The following is a 21712-nucleotide window of genomic DNA, read 5'->3' as shown; positions in this document are numbered from 1 at the left end:
AACAACGAATTTATAAAAAAAACCACAACATTTTATTAAAAGTGCCGTGTGTTCAACAATATGGGGGATAACAGGGATGGAAAATGAAATTTGTTTATATAGTACTTTATTCAATCTCAAAGTACAAAAATTTTAATAACTCTCATATTAGCCTGCTTAGCTTTATGTTTTAAATCATCTATAAAAATACTGTTAGACACAATATTTTTTACAGAAAATACTGTTATACCAAATACTTTCTATAGACAAATGCTGTTATACTGAAGATTTTCTTTAGATTATACTGTTATACTAAAGATTTTCCATAGAAAAGTGCTGTCATCCTGAATATTTTCTGTTGATAATAGTGATATAATGAAAATACAGTAATTCTAAAACTTGTCTATACAAAATTCTTTATTCAAAGCAGAAAATCATTCTGACTCTATAAAATATAGAAAATTATTTGAAAGGCAAATTAGTCTTGAGACTTCTTTGGTACTTTTGAAAATGAAAGTATCAGAAAAAGTACGATCGTGTAAACTTTTCCATCCCTGGAGATAGCAAAGGAAACAAGAGAAAAAACAAAAACAACATACAACGCAGCTGTTTTTCTTCTCCCCATTATTTTGGCTCTCTCATTCATTATTGTGCAGAGTTGCCACTATATTGGCTGTGCCAGATTTGATTATTTTTTAAAGTTAAATTAATAAAGTAACGTTTGTTTAAGAAAACAAAAATCAAAATTTTTAAAATAAAAAATGATTAATATGAAAAATATGCATTAGTTTACTATATCGAATGAAAATAGAAAAAAATCGTTTATTTTTAGTATGTATATGAATAATTAATATAAAACTAATTTATTTTGTATTTAACACAACTTTGACTTGTAGTTTGATTATACATAGTTTAAGAATTTCTTCATCTTTAATGTATGAGTACTTGTAATATTGAAACTTATGCTAATTTTACTGGCAGACTCCGTAATTTGAATATACATACATATGTATTTTTATTTTTAATTGTTAAATAATAAAATATTCATGATTTTCGCTGTAACAGAAAAACTTTAAATTTAAATTTTTAATTTAAAAGAGGCCTATCTGCTGTTATTTACCGTGTGATATCTCATTAACTGTTAGTGTATTTAAACTATATATATCAAAAATAATATTTTCTTTTATAAACGAGGCTGTCTTTTTTTCGAAATTTAAATTTGGAGGAGCATATTTACGTTAAGTTTTCTTTTCCAATGAAAAAATTACGCGAACTATGAATTTTAGTAAAAAAATGAGGACTTATAGTGTTTCTATTTAGATTTTATTAAATGTTATAATTTTTGAAATAACGGTAGATCTAAACATTTTCTATCTCCTATATTACTTTAGTTTGGGAGTAATTGCTTTGAAAATAAAAATTATAGTGTGGCAGCTCTTGCAAACAGCTGATTTATTTTTTTCCTTTCATACAACCTGTTTTTTGGAATTCCTTTTGATCTTCTAGTTCTCAATAACAAACGGCTCGAAAAATATGTTTGTGGTATAAATAATTCATAAATCGTGGCGTTTTATATAAAAAAATAATAGAAAAATTACAAAAAAAAAGAATTCAAAGAAATAAATTAATTCGTTCTCAAAGTGCTGTGCAAAATTGTGAAGTGTTTTAAAGGTGCTTTATTAAAAAAATTATTCTCGTATCTATTGTCAATCAAAAAAGCCTAAAATGTCTACTCGCAATATTTTATTACGCCAAGAAAGTGAAGAATCTACTAGTGTAATTTCTCATTCTCCATCAATGTCTTCTTTAAACCGTCTACGTGATACATTTCGACGCACAGAATCCTTGTCGTCGCAGTTGAGTTCAATTGTATCGAATGCTGCCTCAGCAGCTTCTGGGGCTGTTTTGGGCTCCAGTGCGGCTAGCCCCACTTCGGAGGCCTCTTCAGCTTCAGCATCTCAAGTATCAACGCCTATTAAAAAGAAAAAGCCCGGTGAGTACTCTCGACTACTTTCAATCTTAATAAACGCCATATATCAAATAAATTTGTTTATTTTCAAAACCTGAAAACAACCTGAATTATTCAGAAATATTTATTTGTATTGATGATTAGATTTTAAATGAACATAAAATACAAATAAAGTAAACTCCATGCTATCCCTAGAATATTTAAAATTATCAGATCAATCGGTTTCAAAACAATCGATTTGAAATATTGTGATGAATTTCGTTCAATATCAAATATGATTTATTAACTATTGCGATATTTGTTGCTTCCAAAATTACGCCTAGATGACAAATATCAAGTAAGTAAAAAAATTAAGTCAACAAAAGTGATAAAAATAGTTGGAAAAGCTTACCAATACAACAAAAATTAAAATGTGTATCATGTGTTTTCCAAATATGTATTGTAACATTTTAGCATTTCAAATCAAATATAACGGCTGAATGCTAAGAAGATTATAATAAATATAAGAAATACGAAAACGAATATTGCTATTTACAGTAAAATTTTAGTCAAATGATAGGTATAAAATGTACTATATCATTCATTGCATAAAAAATGTTTAAAAAACATTAATTTTTTGACCGCTGGCCTTCAGAATTTGTTCAAATTTGCCACTCAAATATCCTGTTAGCATTTTCACATTTCCATTTTTAATTTTTCATTTTGATAAACTCGCGATTAGTTCACGATTTTTGTAAAGTATATGTAAGTTTACATATACAATTGTAAAGCTGTTGTTGTTGTTGTAGCTGCAGTGGTTGCTGACATGACAGCCCTTGGCCGAATGATTTCGGGCCATTCCGGTGCATAGAACCAGCTGTCGTTGCAATGTTGTAAAGCTGTTGTCTGATTTGGTTGATTATAGAACAGTCTGAGAAGTTATTATGTCATCTATAAATTGTATATATACATAGGAATATTTCAATATAAAAGTGCATTCATAATGCAAATGCAATTTTCTGATGTAATTTTGACAAACAGTAAATAATCTGTGGCATCAGAATCGCGTGTGCTAATTTTGTTCTCATATCCTTGGATAAAAATAGATTAGTACGATAAATTTCTACCCGACACAGAATCAATATGATACTTGAAGGAGAGTTTAGTGTCTAGAACCAAACTAAAACTTTTTTAAAATTTAAAACTGGAAATTCCTATTTGGCTCCATAGGGTTTATGTGTGCAAAAAAATAACAAAATCCAAGGTAAAATTTTGGGTAAAGTCCGGTGAAATTAATTATAATTATATATAATGGAAACTTTTCAAAATATTCTATCCAAACAAATTCTTATGACTTATTTTATTTATATTAAAAATCAAAATTAAGAAAATCATCAATTTAATTCTGAAAATAGAGTAAATGTGCAAACTAAAAAGTATTTATTTTAGTGACTCAATATATTTTTGGAATCAATTATTTTTTACTACTGTTGGGACGATGCATTGAACCAATTAAAGATTCAAACGTCTCCTTTGAACTATTTTACAATTTTATTAACACCACATTTGATAAAGCTTCCTTCGTGATATAATTTTGGGTCCATATTTTACGATCTAAAATTTACGATAGGTTTTCTGTGGTAACATGATCTGGCGATTGGGCAGGCAACTTTAAAACAAGTACCTCATTGAATTGTAACCTTAAAGGTGTGTTTACTCTCATTGTCGTTGTGGAATCACCAAACGAGGGGCATATTTTTTCAGCGTAACATCGTTTAAAATGAATATGTATCCGATTTTCTTATTTATTTTTTTATTTATTTATTTATAACTATGAAATAGTACTATTAAGTCTCCCTTTGTGAATCTAATTGTAAATGTCTAATTCATATTTCTGGGTCCATTATTATAGAAAATGCAAACTGAAGTCACCTTTTGTGAATTCAAATTCATTCAGAATCATGTGTGCTTAATTTAAATTTTTAGGTTTATTATTATAAAATATTCAAAAAGTACCATTGCAATAAACAAATAGTACCATTGATTATCACTTTTGAATTCGCATTCACTAAACCATAACCCGTCAAGTTTGAATTTTAAATTTGTATAGCCTTTCCTATATTATCAACTAATTTTGTTTCTATAACAATTAATATTTAAAAATTATCACAAAACCCAAAAAAACGAAACCGCGGTTTTGAAATTCTTCGGTTTTTTGGAAACGCTAGGCACATTATTATAGTAAACTAGCTTGACCCGGTGCGCTTCGCTACCTCTGTCGTAGTAAAATAAAAAAATTATAGCCTATTGACGCTTCCCAGTAAGGAACTACGTTCCAAATTTCAATAAAATCGGTTCAGCCGTTTAGGCGTGATGCTCAAATAAACAAACCAACAAACAAACTTACAAAGACATTTATATATTTATATATACATATATATAGATATAGATTCACAAAAGTACATATGAGAACAAAGAAAAAGTACCAAGAAGTATGGCCTTGAATTTTTACTCACTTGGGACCATAGACGCCTAATTTCTTATTTCTATGTCCATTATTACAGAAAATTCAAACAGTACCATTAGAATATATAAAAAGTACCAAAAAACCACACTTGTCGTTTCCCACTCACTCCCATAAGCTTAATTTCATGGTTTTAGGTTAATTGGTGAAGAAATTACAAAAAGTACCATTCGAATAAAGAAAAAGTACCAAAAAGTCTATCCCTAGAATTCTCACTCACTTAGGACCATATATACTTAATATCATGTTTCTAAGTTCATTGTTATAGAACTCGAGTGCCAAATAACACCCTGTTAGTTAATTTTTGTATGAATCCAGTAACCAATGTTAAAAAAATTATCAAAATTGGCTTAATAATTTCAAATAAAATGTATTTTCCCGATTTTATCCCCTTTTTGGTACCTTTTTTATCCCCATTGCTTTGGTAAAATTTTATTCAAATAAACTTCTGTATCGTGGTGGGAGATCATAATAAAATATTCGTATGTCTATGTCAGATTATAGAAAAACATATTTTATGAAAAAGTACCAAAAATAAACACAATTTTTATCCCTTAAGGGTTCGAATTTCCAAAAAGTACCAAACTTATATTTTTTATTTAAAATTTATTTCTATGTTTATTGGTTTAAAAGATACATGGGTGCAAAAAAAGTACCAAAATACAGTTTTTACCCGTTTTCTCCCCTAAATGTTTCGAATTTCGTAAAAGTACGAAACACCTGTCAGCTTATTTTTTAAATAGAGAAACATGCAATTTTAAGGTTTTTTTGTATCTTTAATAGTTTTGAAGATATAAGGTTACCGAATTTACCCGTTTTTACCCTTTTTTACCCCCCAAACGTTCGAATTTCCAAAAATACCTTCTTATCGGATCGTTTTGGGGATGGAGAAACCCACAGTTAAAATTTCGTGATTCTAGCTTCAGCCGTTTGGGCTGTGCGATGATGAATCAGTCAGTCAGTCAGTCAGTAACGTTACTCTTTTATATATATAGATAATTCACAGTTTACAATCGAGCCCATATGTTGGCCATATATGATTGCTTAGACAGACTAACAATTCAATGAAGATTAGTAAGAAGAAAATAAGAAAATCAATCAATCATATTATCTTAAAATTTAGATTATTGATAAGCTCTTTTATATATTTAAATGATCTTGTCTTTTAGTAGTTTTACGAGGTCTTCCTACCAAAGTTTGAATTTTTACAGTATATCTTTATAATTTTTGAAACTGCTGACAAATTTATTCGAATTTCGATAATTTTAAATGAATTGTAATGTAATATTGCTTAAGAAGTCGTGAAAAAATGCATCATTCACTTTGAAATACATTCAATTTTGTTTGTTTTCAAGTAAATTTGAATTTATCTTTGAAATATTCATTTATATTTGGTAAAATGTCAGGTTTTTTGAAACGGAAATTACGGAATAGAGTTTTCAAAAAGTTTTCATTGTATTGTCATTCATTGTATTTAAAAGAAATAAAAAAATAGTGATCATCCCGTTCAGATGACATTTAAAATTGTAATGTAGTAATAACACTATTGTACGAAATAATAGCGATTGTAAATAAGATTTAAAAAAATAAAATCTGTGTATAGTTGGTTTAAAAATTTAGCATTTTGCGATGAGTACTTAAGACATGATTAAGCATTAGAGGGTTAACTTTAATTGGTAAATAAATTTGATTCTTAAAGTAAAACAAATTAAATTATAAACAACCCCTTTCAAAGAAATGAATGAAACCTTTAACAGCTGACACAAAGTAAAATGTGCAATAAGATTTGTGAACCACTGGCCCTGAGAAATAGCTTATACGCCCACAACGCAAAAATAAACTAAAAACAAAACACGAGAAACAAACAAAAAATCAATAATTCCATTTACACCAACCACCACCACCACCAACTAATTCACCACTTGAAGTGCAAAAAGGAAACAGGCAAATGTGAGCGAACATAATAAAGTTTTCAGTTGTAGTTACATATTGGTGAAATATACAAGGCAAATAAGAAGAAAATCTAAATCAATTTACTAAGAAAAAAGTGAAATTTATTTTTACAGAAAATTTATTTAAAATTATTATAAAATTTTAATTTTATTTTTGTTATTAACATACATAAGTTCATTTTAAGTTGTTTAAGTTATAAATCCCTTAAATTATACTACAAAATTTCTACAAAAAGTAGAAAGAAAAGGTAATAGTCGCGAGAGTCGTCATTCGTTCAAGGAGCTAACTTCGATTTTTCACAAATCAAAATGAATATGTTTGATTGGAAAAAAAATGAAGAAAACGAATAATAGTCATGTTTATGGTAAAACATAAAATCTATTTTTATTGTTCTATTTATAGGATCAGGATATTGAAAAAAATTAGTACCTAAAGGAAGAAAGAATACAAACAAATAATTTTTTGTGATTAATACAATTTATAAAATCTGTTTAAAGGCAAAATAAAGTTGTTGTAAGAAATTAACAACAAAAATTTGCCACATCAAAAGAAAAAATTACGAATATGCGTGCTTTGGTTGAAGATACAAAAAAACTTACGGTGAATAATAATAACAATAACAACAATAATAATAACAGCAGCAGCAATAGTGGTAATACCGTGGTGACTACTAGAGCAGCAAACTCTAACTCTACTAGAACGGCAACTGCAACTGCTACAGCAGCAACAAAAAAATTAAATTCAAAAATTGCAGCTAAAACAAATATACAGCAGCCAGTAGCAAAAGCTAAAGTAGCAACAGTAGGAAAGTCAGCAGCAGCAGGAAAACCAACCACAACAAAAGTGGGAAAACCAACAACAACAACAACAGTGGGGAAAAAAGCCACTGCTGAAAAACCACCAGCAGCAGGAGCAGCAGCAGTGTTAGCAGGTGCAGACGCAGCTAAAACGTCATTTACAAATAAAACGTACAAAATGCAACAGCAGCAGCAACAAACGACAATAACTAATACCACCAATACGAATACTAAAGCAGGAAAGGCTGCAGCCAATTGTCCTTCACCTCCAACAACCGGAGTTAAATTGCGTACCAAGCAGACACAGCCCAAAAATGACAAGAAAGAAAATCACAACAACAATACCACAACTGATTCAACGTCAACAACAATTGCCTTGCCCAGAGCATCGCATGCCAACACCACTGAGGAAATATGCGGCGGTGTACAGGATACAATTTATTTGTGCAATTTTCGTGTCTCAGTTGATGGTGAATGGTTGTGCTTGAAGGAACTACAAGACATTGATAGTAATCCACCAGTCTCGGCATCCGATGGACGTTTGGCTGGCAGCGGTGGTGGCGGTGTTGGTGGCGGCCAACGACCCTATTCGATGTATTCGCAAAAGCACAAACGCTATTCGGCTGGTGATCGCAGTTCGTATGGCGGCGGTGGCGGCGGTTTCGAGGATAATGGTATATTTGCATTACACAATTTTATAGCTGGTCGTCGTTTGTATGATGAACAGGGTCACGCTTTTCATACAAATATGCTTACTGCACCCCATGCACGAGAAAGTGGCTTTATTGGTGTTTTCGGTGGTGGTGGCGGGGGTGCTAGTCAAAGTTCGAATGAATGGTCAAATCTTTGTAGGTTGCTTTTTATTGCTATTTATGTATAAACTTTACAATTATGATTTTAATTTTCAAATCTACTATTTATTTTCACTACTTACTATTTCCTTTTTTTGGTTCAACAAAGTGGTAGTATAGTTTTCTATGGCTCTTTTCGATTGGCAACATATTGAATTTAAAACAAGTAAGAGTGCTATATTCGGCTATGCCGAATCTTATATACCCTTCACCTTTGTTGTGGATGCATTATTATTTTTTATAATTAGTATATATGTATGTACATTGCCCACTTTCAGCGTACAGCATCCTAAATTTATCAAGAACACAAAAAACAACAACAACGCCAAACGAAACAAAACACCAAAAGAAAAAACAAAAACAAAATACGCAAGGCAATGAAACCAACACACATCCAAACATACGTTTAATTGTATAAAAAACAACAACAACGACAAAAGAAACAAAATACGCAAAGCATGCACATTCAAACATACGATTTGTTGTTTTTTTGTCAAAAAAAACCAACACACAACCAAACTAAACTTTAGTTGTATAAAAAACAACAACAACGCCAAAAGAAACAAAACACAAAAAAAAACAAAATACACAAAGCTTGCACATCCAAGCATACGTTTTGTTGTTTTTTTGTCAAAGCATGCAATACATTGTGTTTTTTGATGAAATTTTCAGAGGTTGTCTCGGATTTTTGCTCATATCTCCGTTATTTATGGACGGATTTTGCTGATTTTAAATAGCAAAATTCTCGAAAGTATGTCTGACAGAATTGTTGAAGATTTGGATCCCGAAGATATCTGGGGCCTTCAGAAAATTGATTTCAACAGACAGACAGACAGACAGACAGACAGACAGACAGACAGACAGACGGACATGGCTTAATCGACTCCGCTATCTATAAGGATCCAGAATATATATACTTTATAGGGTCGGAAATGAAAAATGTAGAAATTACAAACGGAATGACAAACTTATATATACCCTTCTCACGAAGCTGAAGGGTATAAAAAATACAAAATTGTTTAAAACTCGCCAGAGATCGCTTATCGATTTTTATGTTGAAAATTGAAAAAAATTATAGACCATAGAAAGTGATCATGTTTTTCACCTAAAACATTATGATCTAGAAGATCCTTCAACACATTAACTATTCTTCTCAGTGTTGGCCTATTAATGCTCAGATTCTGTTTTGTTCTATTTAGGTTTAAGTGTCCCCAAAGGATATGTTGTGCTGTTGTCGAAAGTTCTTCCCTGGAAAAAGGCTTCCAGACCATAGAAAGTGATCATGTTTTTCACCTAAAACATTAAAAAACATCATTTACATATACTATTTCGTCCCATATGATCCAGATGATCCTTCAACACATTAACTAGTCTTCTCAGTGTTGGCCTATTAAGGCTCAGAATCTGTTTTGTTCTCTTTAGGTTTAAGCTTCCCCAAAGGATATGATGTGCTGTTGTCGAAAGTTGTGCCCTGGAAAAAGCTTCCAAATATTACAGCTGTCGCTGAGTTGACAATATTTGGCCGAGTGAGGCTGTACTGTAGAATTCTGCCAGTCTGTGATGTGTTCGCTTATCGCTCACTGCTTTAGTTAATCCTTAATCCTTGTGAAGGGTTTAGTATTTTACATATTGACGCTATCCATACGTGATCCCATCCTGGATAGCTTGCCAACCTTAACGTTTCCGATAATGCGATAATTATAGTATGAGTTTATTTCATTCATACATTGCAACACATTTCGAGATTTAACATTTTCATTCCTTAGGGTTTTATTAACCGTAAAAATACTGGTTGGATTTATCAATCCTCTTCAACCATTTAATTGGTATTTACCATGATATCAGCCTGGAAAACAGTAATATGATCTGGTAGACGAAAGTATTTATCTATATTTCTGCTTATTTCGTAGAAGCTCATTTCGGTCACCATCTGTATATAGATCGATGTATATAGACCGCATACACCGTAACGAAATTCCATACATTTACACCGAAAAAAAAGTTCGTTTCAGAAATCGGCAACGAAAATTGGGAACGAAACGGCACCGATCAGTAACGAAAAACCTGTCATTTGGGGCCGGAACGAAAACAACTTCAAGTAGGTTGTTTTCGGTGCTGTAGGAATGAAATTGTTTTAATTATTTTTTTATTTCAAATTTAAAGATTTTGTCAGAAATAATGAAATTCTATTTAATGTGCGACATCCAAAATTAAAAAATAATTTCGTTTCTGTTTTATGCCGCAACGCACCTGAAACGAAAACAATTTAGAAACGAGACGATGACGAACACTAACGTTTTTCAGTTTCAGTTTTCGTTATCGGCGCCGATTACGGTGTATGCGGAAACCCAGCTTTAGTATGTACTTCAAACGTGTTGAATTCATTCATTATATAATTAATTCCTTTTTGAATTATTCTAGTTGTCTTTAAGTAAATTGAAATTTAATTAATTTGAAGCTCTGAAGTTCTTTCTCTTACTTTTTTTGGGTAATACTTTATACAAGGATTTGTCCAAGAATCGGGGTTTGCTCTATATTCTCAGAAAAATCACACAATTCACACAAGATGAAGATACAATTTGGAATTGAACAATAGTCTGCCATATAAATGTGGCACTGAAACCTGCTCTAAAATTTGAACACAAAATTAATTCAAAAGTTTCGGATTAGAGTGAACTTTGACTGATATTATATTCGTAGAACACTATTAAAATCCGCTAAATATCAGAACAAATTAATTCTTTAATTTTTTTTATTGAAATGTTTGCAAAATAAATACAAATAAATAAATCGTAAAAGCATAAACAAACATAAATTTCACTATGCTTTATTTTGTCACACAATACGGTTGGACTATTTGGAGGAATACGTTGTTTCCCAACTAGATTTACTCTAAACAAATGAAAAACAAACAAATTATACATTATAATTTATATTTCCCTAATATAATATTACAACTATACATTACTCTTGCCACTATCTTTGATTTTTCCCTTGCCCAGAGATTTTTTGTTCCTCACCGGACTACTTGAGGCTGAGGTATCCGAATTTAATAAAGGCTTCTTTTCAATTGTCACAGATTTTTTGCTTTTTTTGTTACCTCGATCATTTGAAGAATAATCTGTTGCTGATTTTTTTCTTACATGAAAGAAACGTACCGGAGAATTGAACAGATTAGAGGATGATGAGGAGGAATCTGTAAAAATAATAATTTATGTAGACGAATTAATTATAAAACTTTTTAAACTTGAGGGTTAATTAAAAAATTTACTCTTTTTGGGTTTGAGTGGTGTTTCAGGTTTCTTTTTCTTGCAAAAACTCTTGCAACAGCATATTATTACCACCAAAATAATGGCCATGACTGGTATGGCTATTACTGCCATTTGTGGTGGCGTCAAATCTATAGTACGTAGTAAAGATTTAGAATTTGTGAAATCCAAATGATCGCCAGCTTCTAGTTTAATATCTTCTTGCGAAGTAATTGCATTGGGTTGTTGATCAATAACACTTTTTGTTATCTCAATGTTTACACGATCTGGTTTCTGAGAATCATTTTCCATAGTTTTATTTCTTGCTCTAAGTTTTACGTTGGTTTCCTCGGTATGATCTAAACACAAGAAATATTAAGATTTTCCATAAAATGTTCTTGAAATGTTTGTTATGGTTTCACTCTAGTCGGATTTACAGGCTTTATTTCAATGGAATTTACAAGAATAGTTAAATAATATAGAGTACTATTATGCATAAAAAAGAAAATGTATATGGACAATATTAAAAATCTAAAATATCTTATAACTAGATAAACAGAGATCTGTAGTAGTTATTTATGGCGTTTTCTTTTCTGGCATAAATGATGCTTTTATTCTGCCATTTACCCTTTACTGTGTTCTTTTCTAAAAAAATGTAGTTTGGTAAGGGTATAACGTGTTCTTTTCAAATAATGTTGCCCTAAAACCCCGAAGATATGCAACACGTTTCACCCTCAATTTTATCAAAGGGTTAGAAATGCAGCACTTTTTAAACAGCAAAATGTATATTTTACAACATTTAGAAGGTACATAAAAGAAAATTGCATAAATGGTAATGGTTTTTGTTCTATTGTGATTGTTAAAAATGTAAAACATTATGAGGGTATGGGTAATCTTTAATAAATGGTACAAAATATGTTGGCAACATTTTGTGTCAGAAAAGAAAACGCCATTAGTTGAGAAGGATAGTGTTCTTAGTACTCTTTCATTTGGAGACATACAGTTGTGTTCAGTTAAAAAGCCACCAAACTATTTTTTTTCTTAATTCAAAATTAAATTAGGCGAATTTGAATTGTAAGACTGCTTGTTTCTTCGGTAACACTTGATCATTTTCTGAACTTCCAGCATATAAATGCCGCGTCTATTTGAATTTTGTTTCACGACGCGGAATGGGCCACCATTCCTAAATCGTACTATGCGGTGGCAATCTTAACTTGGTAATTTAAGCTTGTATCTTTTAGTTTCCAATTTTTATATGATTGGGCATTTGCGATCAATTAATCATGACAATATGTGTTTAATTTCCATGTAAGTTATCTTTTCTTGATTTCGAAGATTTTAAAATAATTCGCGTTTTTCTTTGATTTTCCCAGAATGTATGTCTCAACATAAGCAATCGAAATAACAACAGCTTCATAAGAACCCTATTATCTGCCATTACGCTTATGAATTCCTCTGATTAAACAGAATATATAACTGGCCTACAACCACATACATATATATTATAGATCTAGACACTTAGCGGGACCGGGCAATGTTATACATTATGTTCTACAGTTCCTACCATTAAGCCGCTTTATTCCCATGATGAATTGGAAGTTATTCTCTTTCCTAATACCATAAAAAGATTTAAATAAATTATGGAAATGTCGACACTTAGCACGCCTAAGAATGATACACAATATGCTCTACTGTTTCTAATTACTCTTGGTCTTCGCACATCCCACTATAGTCCAGAGTACCGTTGTCCCATTGGCAATTCCTAAGATTAAGCTAACAATACTTCTTTTTAGGGCCAGTATCAGTCTAGTACCTTCCATCTTAAGTCCGGGTCAAAAATAAGACTCTGAGCTCTGGTCTGCTCATCCAGCATTAGTTCGTGCAGAGTATAATGATCTCCAAAACAAGCCTGTGATAGAAGTAGTTTCATCAGTTACTCCCGCAATTCCAAGAATAGTTCCGAACCTTGCCTTGCAAGCTGAGTAAAATCTCATTGCCCTCAATATTCTATAAAGTCCTTCAGACTCTATAGTCTGGTCTGCTCATTCAGGATTGGTTAGTACAGAGTAGAATTTTCTCCACAACAACCCTCTTGTAACGGTGGTTTTCCCATTTCTCCTGTACTTCCTAAGATATTTCCTAAGAAGCTTGCCTTGCAAGCTCATTTGCCATCTCCTTGTCCTCGATATTGCAGTGTCATGGTACCCAACACATTCTTACCACGTTGTGTTCATCTCGTTCAGGATTCCCTTATAGTCAAATCCATAGCTTGTTAGGGAAGATAAATCCGCTTGCTGTTCTTCACCTTATCATTCTTCGTTAGTTCCTTCCGCGTAGCTCCAGTTACTCCAATAGAGTCACTTGACAGTTTCAAAAGCTAGTCCATCTCAAAGAGTTTCATCATTATCTAGTGATTGACACATGTCAGCGTCAGTTCAGTTTCAGAACCCCATTTTTAATTATTGTCTTCCATTACAACATGGAAAATACAAATAAATCTAAAATATTTTATCAATAAATGAATAAAGAAGTGATGGGCGTATTTGTCTTACAAAAAATAATGCAAGGAACCGCTTCTAAATTTATAACTAAAAAGTAAATTCCGTTTAAAACCTGCAAATTACTCAGAATTAACATAATTTCCTTACTTTTTCTATTATTAATTCTACGTTCAGTTTTCTTAATGTTATGAACCTTCCTGTTATTAATTTGACGACCGTGGTACTTGATAAAACTTGCATCTTCACTTTGCATTTCGCCTAAATCATCACCAAATAAGTTGGTATCTTTTTTGCGTCTTTTCAAATATTCATAAATTCTTAAGACGGCTCCCAATCCCGGGTAAAATTGCTTATCTGATAAATGTACATTTATTGATTCCAATAACCATGTTTTGAATTGATGATTGTAATACTGCTGGTCAATATTCTCAAAGCGATAACATTTCGTAACAGTTTCATAAAATTTAACCACTATATAGGCAGAACTCTCCGATTTAAGATCAAATGATCTTTTGCCTTTGAAGGGTAACCATATATTACCCAAATAACCATTAACATCCTCTGCTTCCAATTTGGGTAGCTGAATTATCATTTTATCGTCATCAATTTGATTTTCATCGGCAGCCATAACGAGTTGCATACAAAATGATGGTTCATCACAAGTCTCCTTATCCAGCTCTAAAATGTGCAAAGGTTCTATATGTATTGATTTCAATTCGACAAGAACATTTTGCAGTGGTGCTTTCCAACCATTACCATTTGTATTTAGTAATTGTTTAGATTGCTGGTGTAAATTTAAAATTTGCTGCGCTGTGTTTAAGCTTATTTGACCAGCATAGTAAGAGTATTTGGTGACGGGCACCAAATAGAAATTTAAATAGCCTCCAAAAGTATCATAAAAAGCCTTTTGCGCCAAATGCTTGGAGCCCATCGATGTCATGCGTAAGATCATTTGATGGCATATATAGAAATAATTCAGTAACAATGCCATCATTTGTTCGTTGAGTAGACATTGTGGTAAATCTTTAGGTATGAGACTCTGAAAGATAATTTTAATAATTTGAACTTTAACAAAAGGAAACTAACACTAACTTACTTCGAAATCTTTACGAGTAGCCAATAGAGCCACCTCTTCGCTAGAGAAACATCTTTTGGTTGTACTATCGAAAAGATTTGTACCCACGAAACTTTCTATATCTATATACTTGCCGGAACAGTGGCTTACTGAGGGAAAATCCCCATTTTCTTTAGAATTTTGAATGTGATTATTTGAAATTTTCTCAGTATTGTTATTCTCTAACTCTTCATTATTGGAATTAGTATCAGGCGGTCTATTCTGATGTTTATATTTATCAGGATCTTTATCAGATTTATATGGATTATGTTCTATATGTTTGAGATCATGATAACGATTATTATCCACATCATGATGATCTAAATGTTTTATCTTTTCATCTAACTCCTCACGGTGATGTTGATGATCACTGTATTTGTCATTTTCTTTGTCCTCATGATCATATTTTAGGTGATCTTCATTATAATCATTTTCATCATTCTTATATTTATATTTTTCATTGTTTTTTGTATCATATTTACTAGCAGAATTTTTAATTTGACTAAAAATAGACTTGATGTTTGAGTTATCATCATATTTCATATTAATTTTTGCTCCAAATGGATTTTGATTAATTTTTTCACCAAACTCATGTTTATCATTAACACCAGCAGCTCTATTACTGTTTGCGTCATTGTTTTTATTCAATTGCGAGTAATACGAATTGGGATAATAATCTATATTATTTGTTTTGCCCGAAATTTTTAAAAGATCTTGTTGCCGTTCATTATTTAAAGCCGTTTGCACTTTAAAATCATCACCGAAATCTGAACCACGTTCTATGGTTCTCACTTGCCAATCGTAAACTGAACTATCACTTGCACACAACTTGACCACCACTATTAAGAGATTTAATATTATTTTCATTGTTATAATTGGTTGAACTATATACTATTTTATTTTCTTTATTTTTTCTTGTATATTTTCTTCTAAATATAAATGTATAAATATAAAATTTGTGAAATTGTTATTTTTGATTTGACTTATTTTGAATTTGATTTGCAAAGAAAATCAGAGAATGGATGAGAACAAAAGAATATGTATTGATATGTATTTTAACAAAAAAAAAGTATTGCCAGTTTTTAATTTTAAAAAAATGCAACAAAGTCGCTCTTTTAAACATACAAATTTGTATAATGAATTACATATTTTAGCCCGTGATCCTGCTGAAATTGAACGTAGTAATTTGGTAAATATTTGTAAATTGGTGGTAAAAGAGTTACTCGAGCAATCGGTGCGCTATGGACGTATGCTGGATTCTGATCATTTGCCCTTGCAACATTTCTTTATTGTGATTGAACATGTTTTGGGTCATGGTTTGCGTACAAAAAAGGTACGTGTTTTTTTTTTTGCAAAATAAAACCTATAAACTTGTTTTACTATTAAGTGTGGAAAACTTTATGTTTTAGGGACTATTGGGTCCCCGCAAAGAACTCTGGGATCTCTTGCAATGCGTTGAGTCCTATTGCCCCGAGGCTCAGGACATAACGGCAAGTGTTCGCGATTTACCCACAGTACGCACTCATATAGGTCGTGCCCGTGCCTGGCTGCGTATTGCTTTAATGCAGAAGAAATTGTCGGATTATTTACAAGCTCTAATAGAACATCGTGAAGATGCTCTATACGAATATTATGAGCCACATGCTTTAATGATGAGCGATGAGGTATATATTATTGTGTTGAAGTTCTGTTTTGAAGATGTCTTCTTATTTTATTTGCTTTTCAGATTGTCATCATTATGGGCATTTTAGTGGGTCTTAATGTTATCGATTGTAATTTGTGTGTTAAAGAGGAAGATCTTGATTCTCAGCAGGGTGTTATAGATTTCTCTTTATATTTACGATCTAGTTCTCGTAATAATGACAATGATAACGACGAAGAGTGTAACCAAACAACTGATGCTAATGGACAGGGCAATATGATTGCTGTTTTGGACCAAAAAAACTATATCGAAGAATTGAACAGACATTTAAAGTGAGTGCAAAAGATGTTAAAAAAGAAATACGAAATGGTTTAATGAGATCACAGTGATAAGGTGTTTTTACAAAATTGTTAGTTTCTTATAATTCCTTGGAGAGGTTGAGAAACTATGATAGATATATGAAAAATAAGAGAATTTTTGGGAGCTTTCTTAACTTGAATTTACATTTAGATTACAATTTCAAATCTGGTGCCGAATCTTATATACCGTTCACCAAATTACACTTCAAAATACAAATTTTAAATATTTTTTTTTCCAAAGTTGATCTTTTCATTTTTTTGAAAATTTTTTTTCGAATTGTTTTAAAATTTTAATTGACCCATTGTAGGTCCAACTTACCATTTTCTTATATACGTCGTTGCAAAGGTCTTTGAAATATCTATCATTAGATATCCATATTGTCTATATAAATGATTTAGTAACCCAGATATAGGTCAAAAAACGATGTTGTCCTGGTTTTTTCCTCATATCTGGACCGATTTTGCTGATTTTATAGGATAGGAAACTTTTCTAAAGCATGTCTGAAAGGATTATTGAAGATTTGGATCCCGAAGATATCTGGGGTCTTCAGAAAATTGATTTCAACAGACAGACGGACATAGCTTAATCGACTCCGCATCTATAAGTATCCAGAATATATCTATGGCTTAATATAAAAAAGGCGTAACTAATTTTTTATTTTCAAAAATTTCAATGAAAAAAGAATTATATTAAATAACTTCATTAAAATAAAAAAAAATAAATTTTAAATAAGAAATAAAATGTGATGTCTCTTCTTATTAAAAATTTCATTTAAACTTTTTTTGTGTCTAAAATTTGATGGATTTTAATAATTTGTTTCCTTGTCCTGTAAAGTAACAAAAAATCGAGTTACGCCTTTTTTATATTAAGCCATCGATATATACTTTATAGGGTCGGAATATTATATTGTGGAAATTACAAACGGAATGACAAACTTATATATACCCTTCTCACGAAGCTAAAGGGTATAAAAACCTATGTGCTGAGAACATAGATAAATACACATATGTAGATCGAAAACTCCCCTGTCAAAGACCTAACTCAGTTGCCTAAAACCTAAGTGGTGAGAATGTATTAGTAAATAAAACTATCTGAAAACAACACTCGTAAATGTGATTATTTTGAGTAATTGTTTGTTTTTGTTTTTTTTTATACTTTCCGTTCTATGTGTCTCTATGGGTGAGAATGTATAAAAACCATAGAGAAATATAAATAGAGGGAAACTAGAAAAAAACTGAAACAAAATTTTTACTCAAAATAATCACACGTACGAGTGTTGTTTTTGTTTTCACATAATTTTATTTACTAATACATTATCACCACTTAGATTTTTGACAACTGAGTTAGGTCTTTGACAGGAGAGTTTCCGCTCAATGTATTTTTCTATTTTCTCCTAGAATTCATTACGCATTATTATTCTCTTCACCATGAGTCATAAATTTATATATAAGTTTGTCATTCCGAAAGGCATTTCAAAGACCTTTCCAATAGAAATTCAGGAAAAATGTTTTTAACCCGATTTTTTCACACTACTTGTTAAAATCATATTATTTAAGAATAATTTTCGATTTTCGTGAAGTTGTTAGCGTATTTGGGAACTTGAAATGAAGTAATTTTTTTCTATAGACTATGGAAAGATTTTTTTAATATTTATTTAGTTAACAATGGAATGAAATGTTCAAAATTAAACGAATTTAAGCATGTAATTTTAGTTATCATCACTCAAATGACCAACTGTGATCTCTTAAACCATTCTATAGTATTTCTTACAACTGACATTTATTTATTATGAATTTATCCAGTGCAACAGTAGGAAATTTACAAGCCAAAGTTGAATCGTTAACTACCACAAATGCTCTTATGAAAGAAGATTTAGCTATTGCCCGTAATAGTTTATTAGCTTTACAAGCAGAAAATCAAGCAATGCGGCAAATTCCACAAATAAGTATGTATTTCATTTAAATCTTCTTCTATGAAAACAAAAGTTTTTAAAATAAACTATACCATATGCAAATCATGACAAACAGATGCTGGCCCACCTTCAATCAACTCAAACCAAAGTGACAATAGTTCAAATTCCAAGGAGAATGACAAAGCTTTAATGGAATCTCTCAAAGTCGAGCTGGAAAAGGAAAAAAAGAAATCGTCCGAACTAGACAAAGAATTAAAGTTACAAATCTCACTTAAAGCCGAATCTGATATGGCAATGAAACTACTGGAGAAGGATATACATGAAAAGCAGGATACTATTGTATCCTTGAGACTACAATTGGATGAAATAAAACAAATCAATTTGGAAATGTATCGCAAATTACAGGTTGGTAAGCATGCGAAAATCGTATGCTAAATGTAAAAAAAATTAAAAAAAAATATAAGGAAATCATCATTCATTCAGCTGCATCTTAAGCTAAAATATCAAATCATCATTTCATCAAACAACTTCAATTAAAACATGCATTTTCGTAAACATTATTTATTTTAGTTGAGTTTAAATAATTTAAATGTATTTCTTTTTTTTATTTAATTAAAAGCTAAGCTTCTTATTAGATATTTTGTGCCATTCTATTTATGCTGTTTAATATTCCATTCATTTATTGTATACCCTTAATTCTTATATGATTGTGTTACCTTATAATTACCTTAATCAAATATTAGGAATGTGAAGCTGAACTAACACAAAAAGGCGAAATGGTGTCACGTCTACAAACGAAAGCCTCGCAAATTGGCAATATTTTACAATCATTAGAAAAGAAATACGAACAGCAGCACTCATCGGGTTCATCGTTGGCCGACAGGTCTCCCAGCACTAGAAGACAACAAAATCTACAGAAATTCGAAGCTTTAACCAAAAAACATAAACAAGACATTGGTCCGCCGATGAAACGTTTACATTTGAAAATGGATGGTATACCGCCATTCAATCCCAACAACTATCGTAAATCACCTTCAGCAACGGAAAAATCCCATGAATCTATAGCCGAACTTAAAACACCACTATCGGCCAAATCGCTAAAACTTTCCGACGATGATGAAGATACTAATGGCGCATCAAATATGCCGCCGGCTTCACTACCCAATAATGCTGTGACCAAATCTGATTATCTTTTTAAGGAAGAAAAGGCAGCTAATTAAAAAAATTATTCTTTATTTTTTTTTTTTTGGTTGATTCTTTAAACGCATTTAATGAAATTTGCTGGGATTTATTTTATTACTATTTCCAATAGTTTAACTTTAAAATGTTTTAGTTTCAGTGAGCTTCAGATTAAGCTATTTTATAATGGATTTGAATTAAAGAAAAATTTAATGATTCAAAAAGGAATTAATTCTATAGAAATTTAATTCGCAAAGTAATAAATTCACTACGTTGGAAGTACTAAAGAATTATTCCTAAGAACTAATTCGTAATGAATTCTAGAATGATTAACAGAACAAATTCAATTTAATTTGTAAAATTTAACTAAGAATTAATTATTTCGATCCTTTGGTTTACAATAGTTTTTCCATTCCGAACTGCAAAGCATTAACCACTTCAGGTGTCGAAAAAAGGCGAATAGCCCTTTAAAATAATGTTTTGAGAGCTCATAAAAAGCTAGTCATACAAATTTTGAAGACCTAAGGTTTTCGTGGTTGATATTTGTATGCGTTTTCTTATTTATTCAGTGATTTTTTGCAAACAAATTGTGGATCAACCTTAACACTTTGAGCGCAATCGTGTAATACAAAATGGCCAATAAAAACTCGCATGACAATTTGCGATTGATTGATGACATCATTTTCGATCGTTCTCGCACCAATGCATTTTTAGTGGAATTCAAGTTGAAAGCAAGTGTAATAAAAGCCTTGGATTATAGTCAAGCAATTGAATTACAGTTGTATTGCATTCTCCAGCAAAAAGGAAACATAAATTCAAGCCATATGTTTTTGTTTGAAAAATATTTAATTTTTTCAAATATTTTTCAAGTTTAAAACATAATTACATTTACATTCAAGTCAAATTCCAACAAAGTACTTGAATTTCTGGGGCTTTGGTGCTGATTGGGTGTGAGCTTCCAAAGAATGAAGTCCGAAGGGTCAAATCGAGTTAACTGAAAATCGCGGTAATTCATAAATTAAAAACTCGACGTCCTCGAAAAAATATGTCCATAATGATCAATTTCCGCAATTAAGCACTTAGACAAGAGTAATCGTTCATATTATGTAATGGCTTGTCAGCGAGTATTCTGTATCTGTTTACTTTACAAATATCAAAATGAAACTGAACTGAAGCGAATCACGATTTTATAATCATTGTTCAAAGTAAAGCGATCAATTTTTTTTTTTGGAATTGAAGCAATCCTTTTATTTTTAATCGATTGTAAAATGTATGATGTTCAATGTTAATAAATTCCTATCAAATTTATGCGAGTGGAAATAATGTCCGCATGTCTCAGTTCTAGTTATATGAATTTATATGAAAAAAACGTACTATTAATAACGTTTTACTTTATAACTCCTGAACTAATCGTGTCACCATCGAAATTATTTTGCATGAATATAGAAGAGAGTTTAGGTGCCTCATACCATGTTCTTTTTGAATTTTTAACACCGCGATCTTTGATATTTTTTACATTGAAATATATACTCCGAAAATTGACCTTTAACCTTTTGGAAGTAAACAATTTTATTCACACCATTTTAAGGACAATATCTTGCCTTTAAAATGAAATCAAACATTATGTTGGAATTTTAGTAGTTTCAATTTGATATGGATTCTCCCAGTAAAGAGATATGCCGTCATTGCACTAGTCCCGGGACT

At 31.1% G+C, this 21712-nt stretch overlaps 2 protein-coding genes across 6 annotated transcripts in view; one reads left to right on the top strand and one right to left on the bottom strand.

The window, feature by feature from the left end:
- Positions 1-1499: 1499 nt before the first annotated feature.
- LOC135963482 (protein RUFY3) overlaps positions 1500-21712 on the top strand; it is a 28695-nt gene continuing 8482 nt past the window's right edge. Inside the window, exons 1-7 of one of the 5 annotated variants that reach the window (XM_065515346.1) lie at positions 6837-8049; positions 16070-16248; positions 16325-16579; positions 16642-16889; positions 18720-18862; positions 18945-19234; positions 19573-20071. In XM_065515346.1, the coding sequence (XP_065371418.1) occupies positions 6969-8049; positions 16070-16248; positions 16325-16579; positions 16642-16889; positions 18720-18862; positions 18945-19234; positions 19573-20049 (2673 nt within the window). In that variant the 5' untranslated portion in view covers positions 6837-6968 and the 3' untranslated portion in view covers positions 20050-20071. Of the gene's footprint in view, positions 1973-6836; positions 8050-16069; positions 16249-16324; positions 16580-16641; positions 16890-18719; positions 18863-18944; positions 19235-19572; positions 20072-21712 lie in introns of those variants that run through there. The other 4 variants (XM_065515348.1, XM_065515347.1, XM_065515345.1 and 1 more) reach the window with 4 other exon arrangements.
- Positions 11307-15893, bottom strand: LOC135948904 (uncharacterized). Its single transcript, XM_065498356.1, has 3 exons — positions 14898-15893; positions 13949-14840; positions 11307-11659 (listed from the first exon to the last, which is right to left on the bottom strand). Exons 1-3 carry the CDS (start codon positions 15780-15782, stop codon positions 11307-11309), a joined length of 2130 nt encoding a protein of 709 aa, XP_065354428.1. The 5' UTR covers positions 15783-15893.

This window comes from Calliphora vicina, chromosome 1 (assembly GCF_958450345.1).
Source record: "Calliphora vicina chromosome 1, idCalVici1.1, whole genome shotgun sequence".
Lineage (NCBI taxonomy): Eukaryota > Metazoa > Arthropoda > Insecta > Diptera > Calliphoridae > Calliphora > Calliphora vicina.
The sequence above is the reverse complement of the archived record's forward strand: the minus strand, read 5'-3'. Positions and strand labels throughout refer to the sequence as shown.

Coding starts and splice junctions, on each gene's coding strand:
- LOC135948904 (XM_065498356.1), bottom strand. CDS start 15,782: ATGAAAATAATATTAAATCTCTTAATAGTGGTGGTCAAGTTGTGTGCA. Junction 14,841..14,897: donor CTACTCGTAAAGATTTCGAA/GTAAGTTAGTGT, acceptor ATTATCTTTCAG/AGTCTCATACCTAAAGATTT. Junction 11,660..13,948: donor TAGAATTAATAATAGAAAAA/GTAAGGAAATTA, acceptor TCTTGTGTTTAG/ATCATACCGAGGAAACCAAC.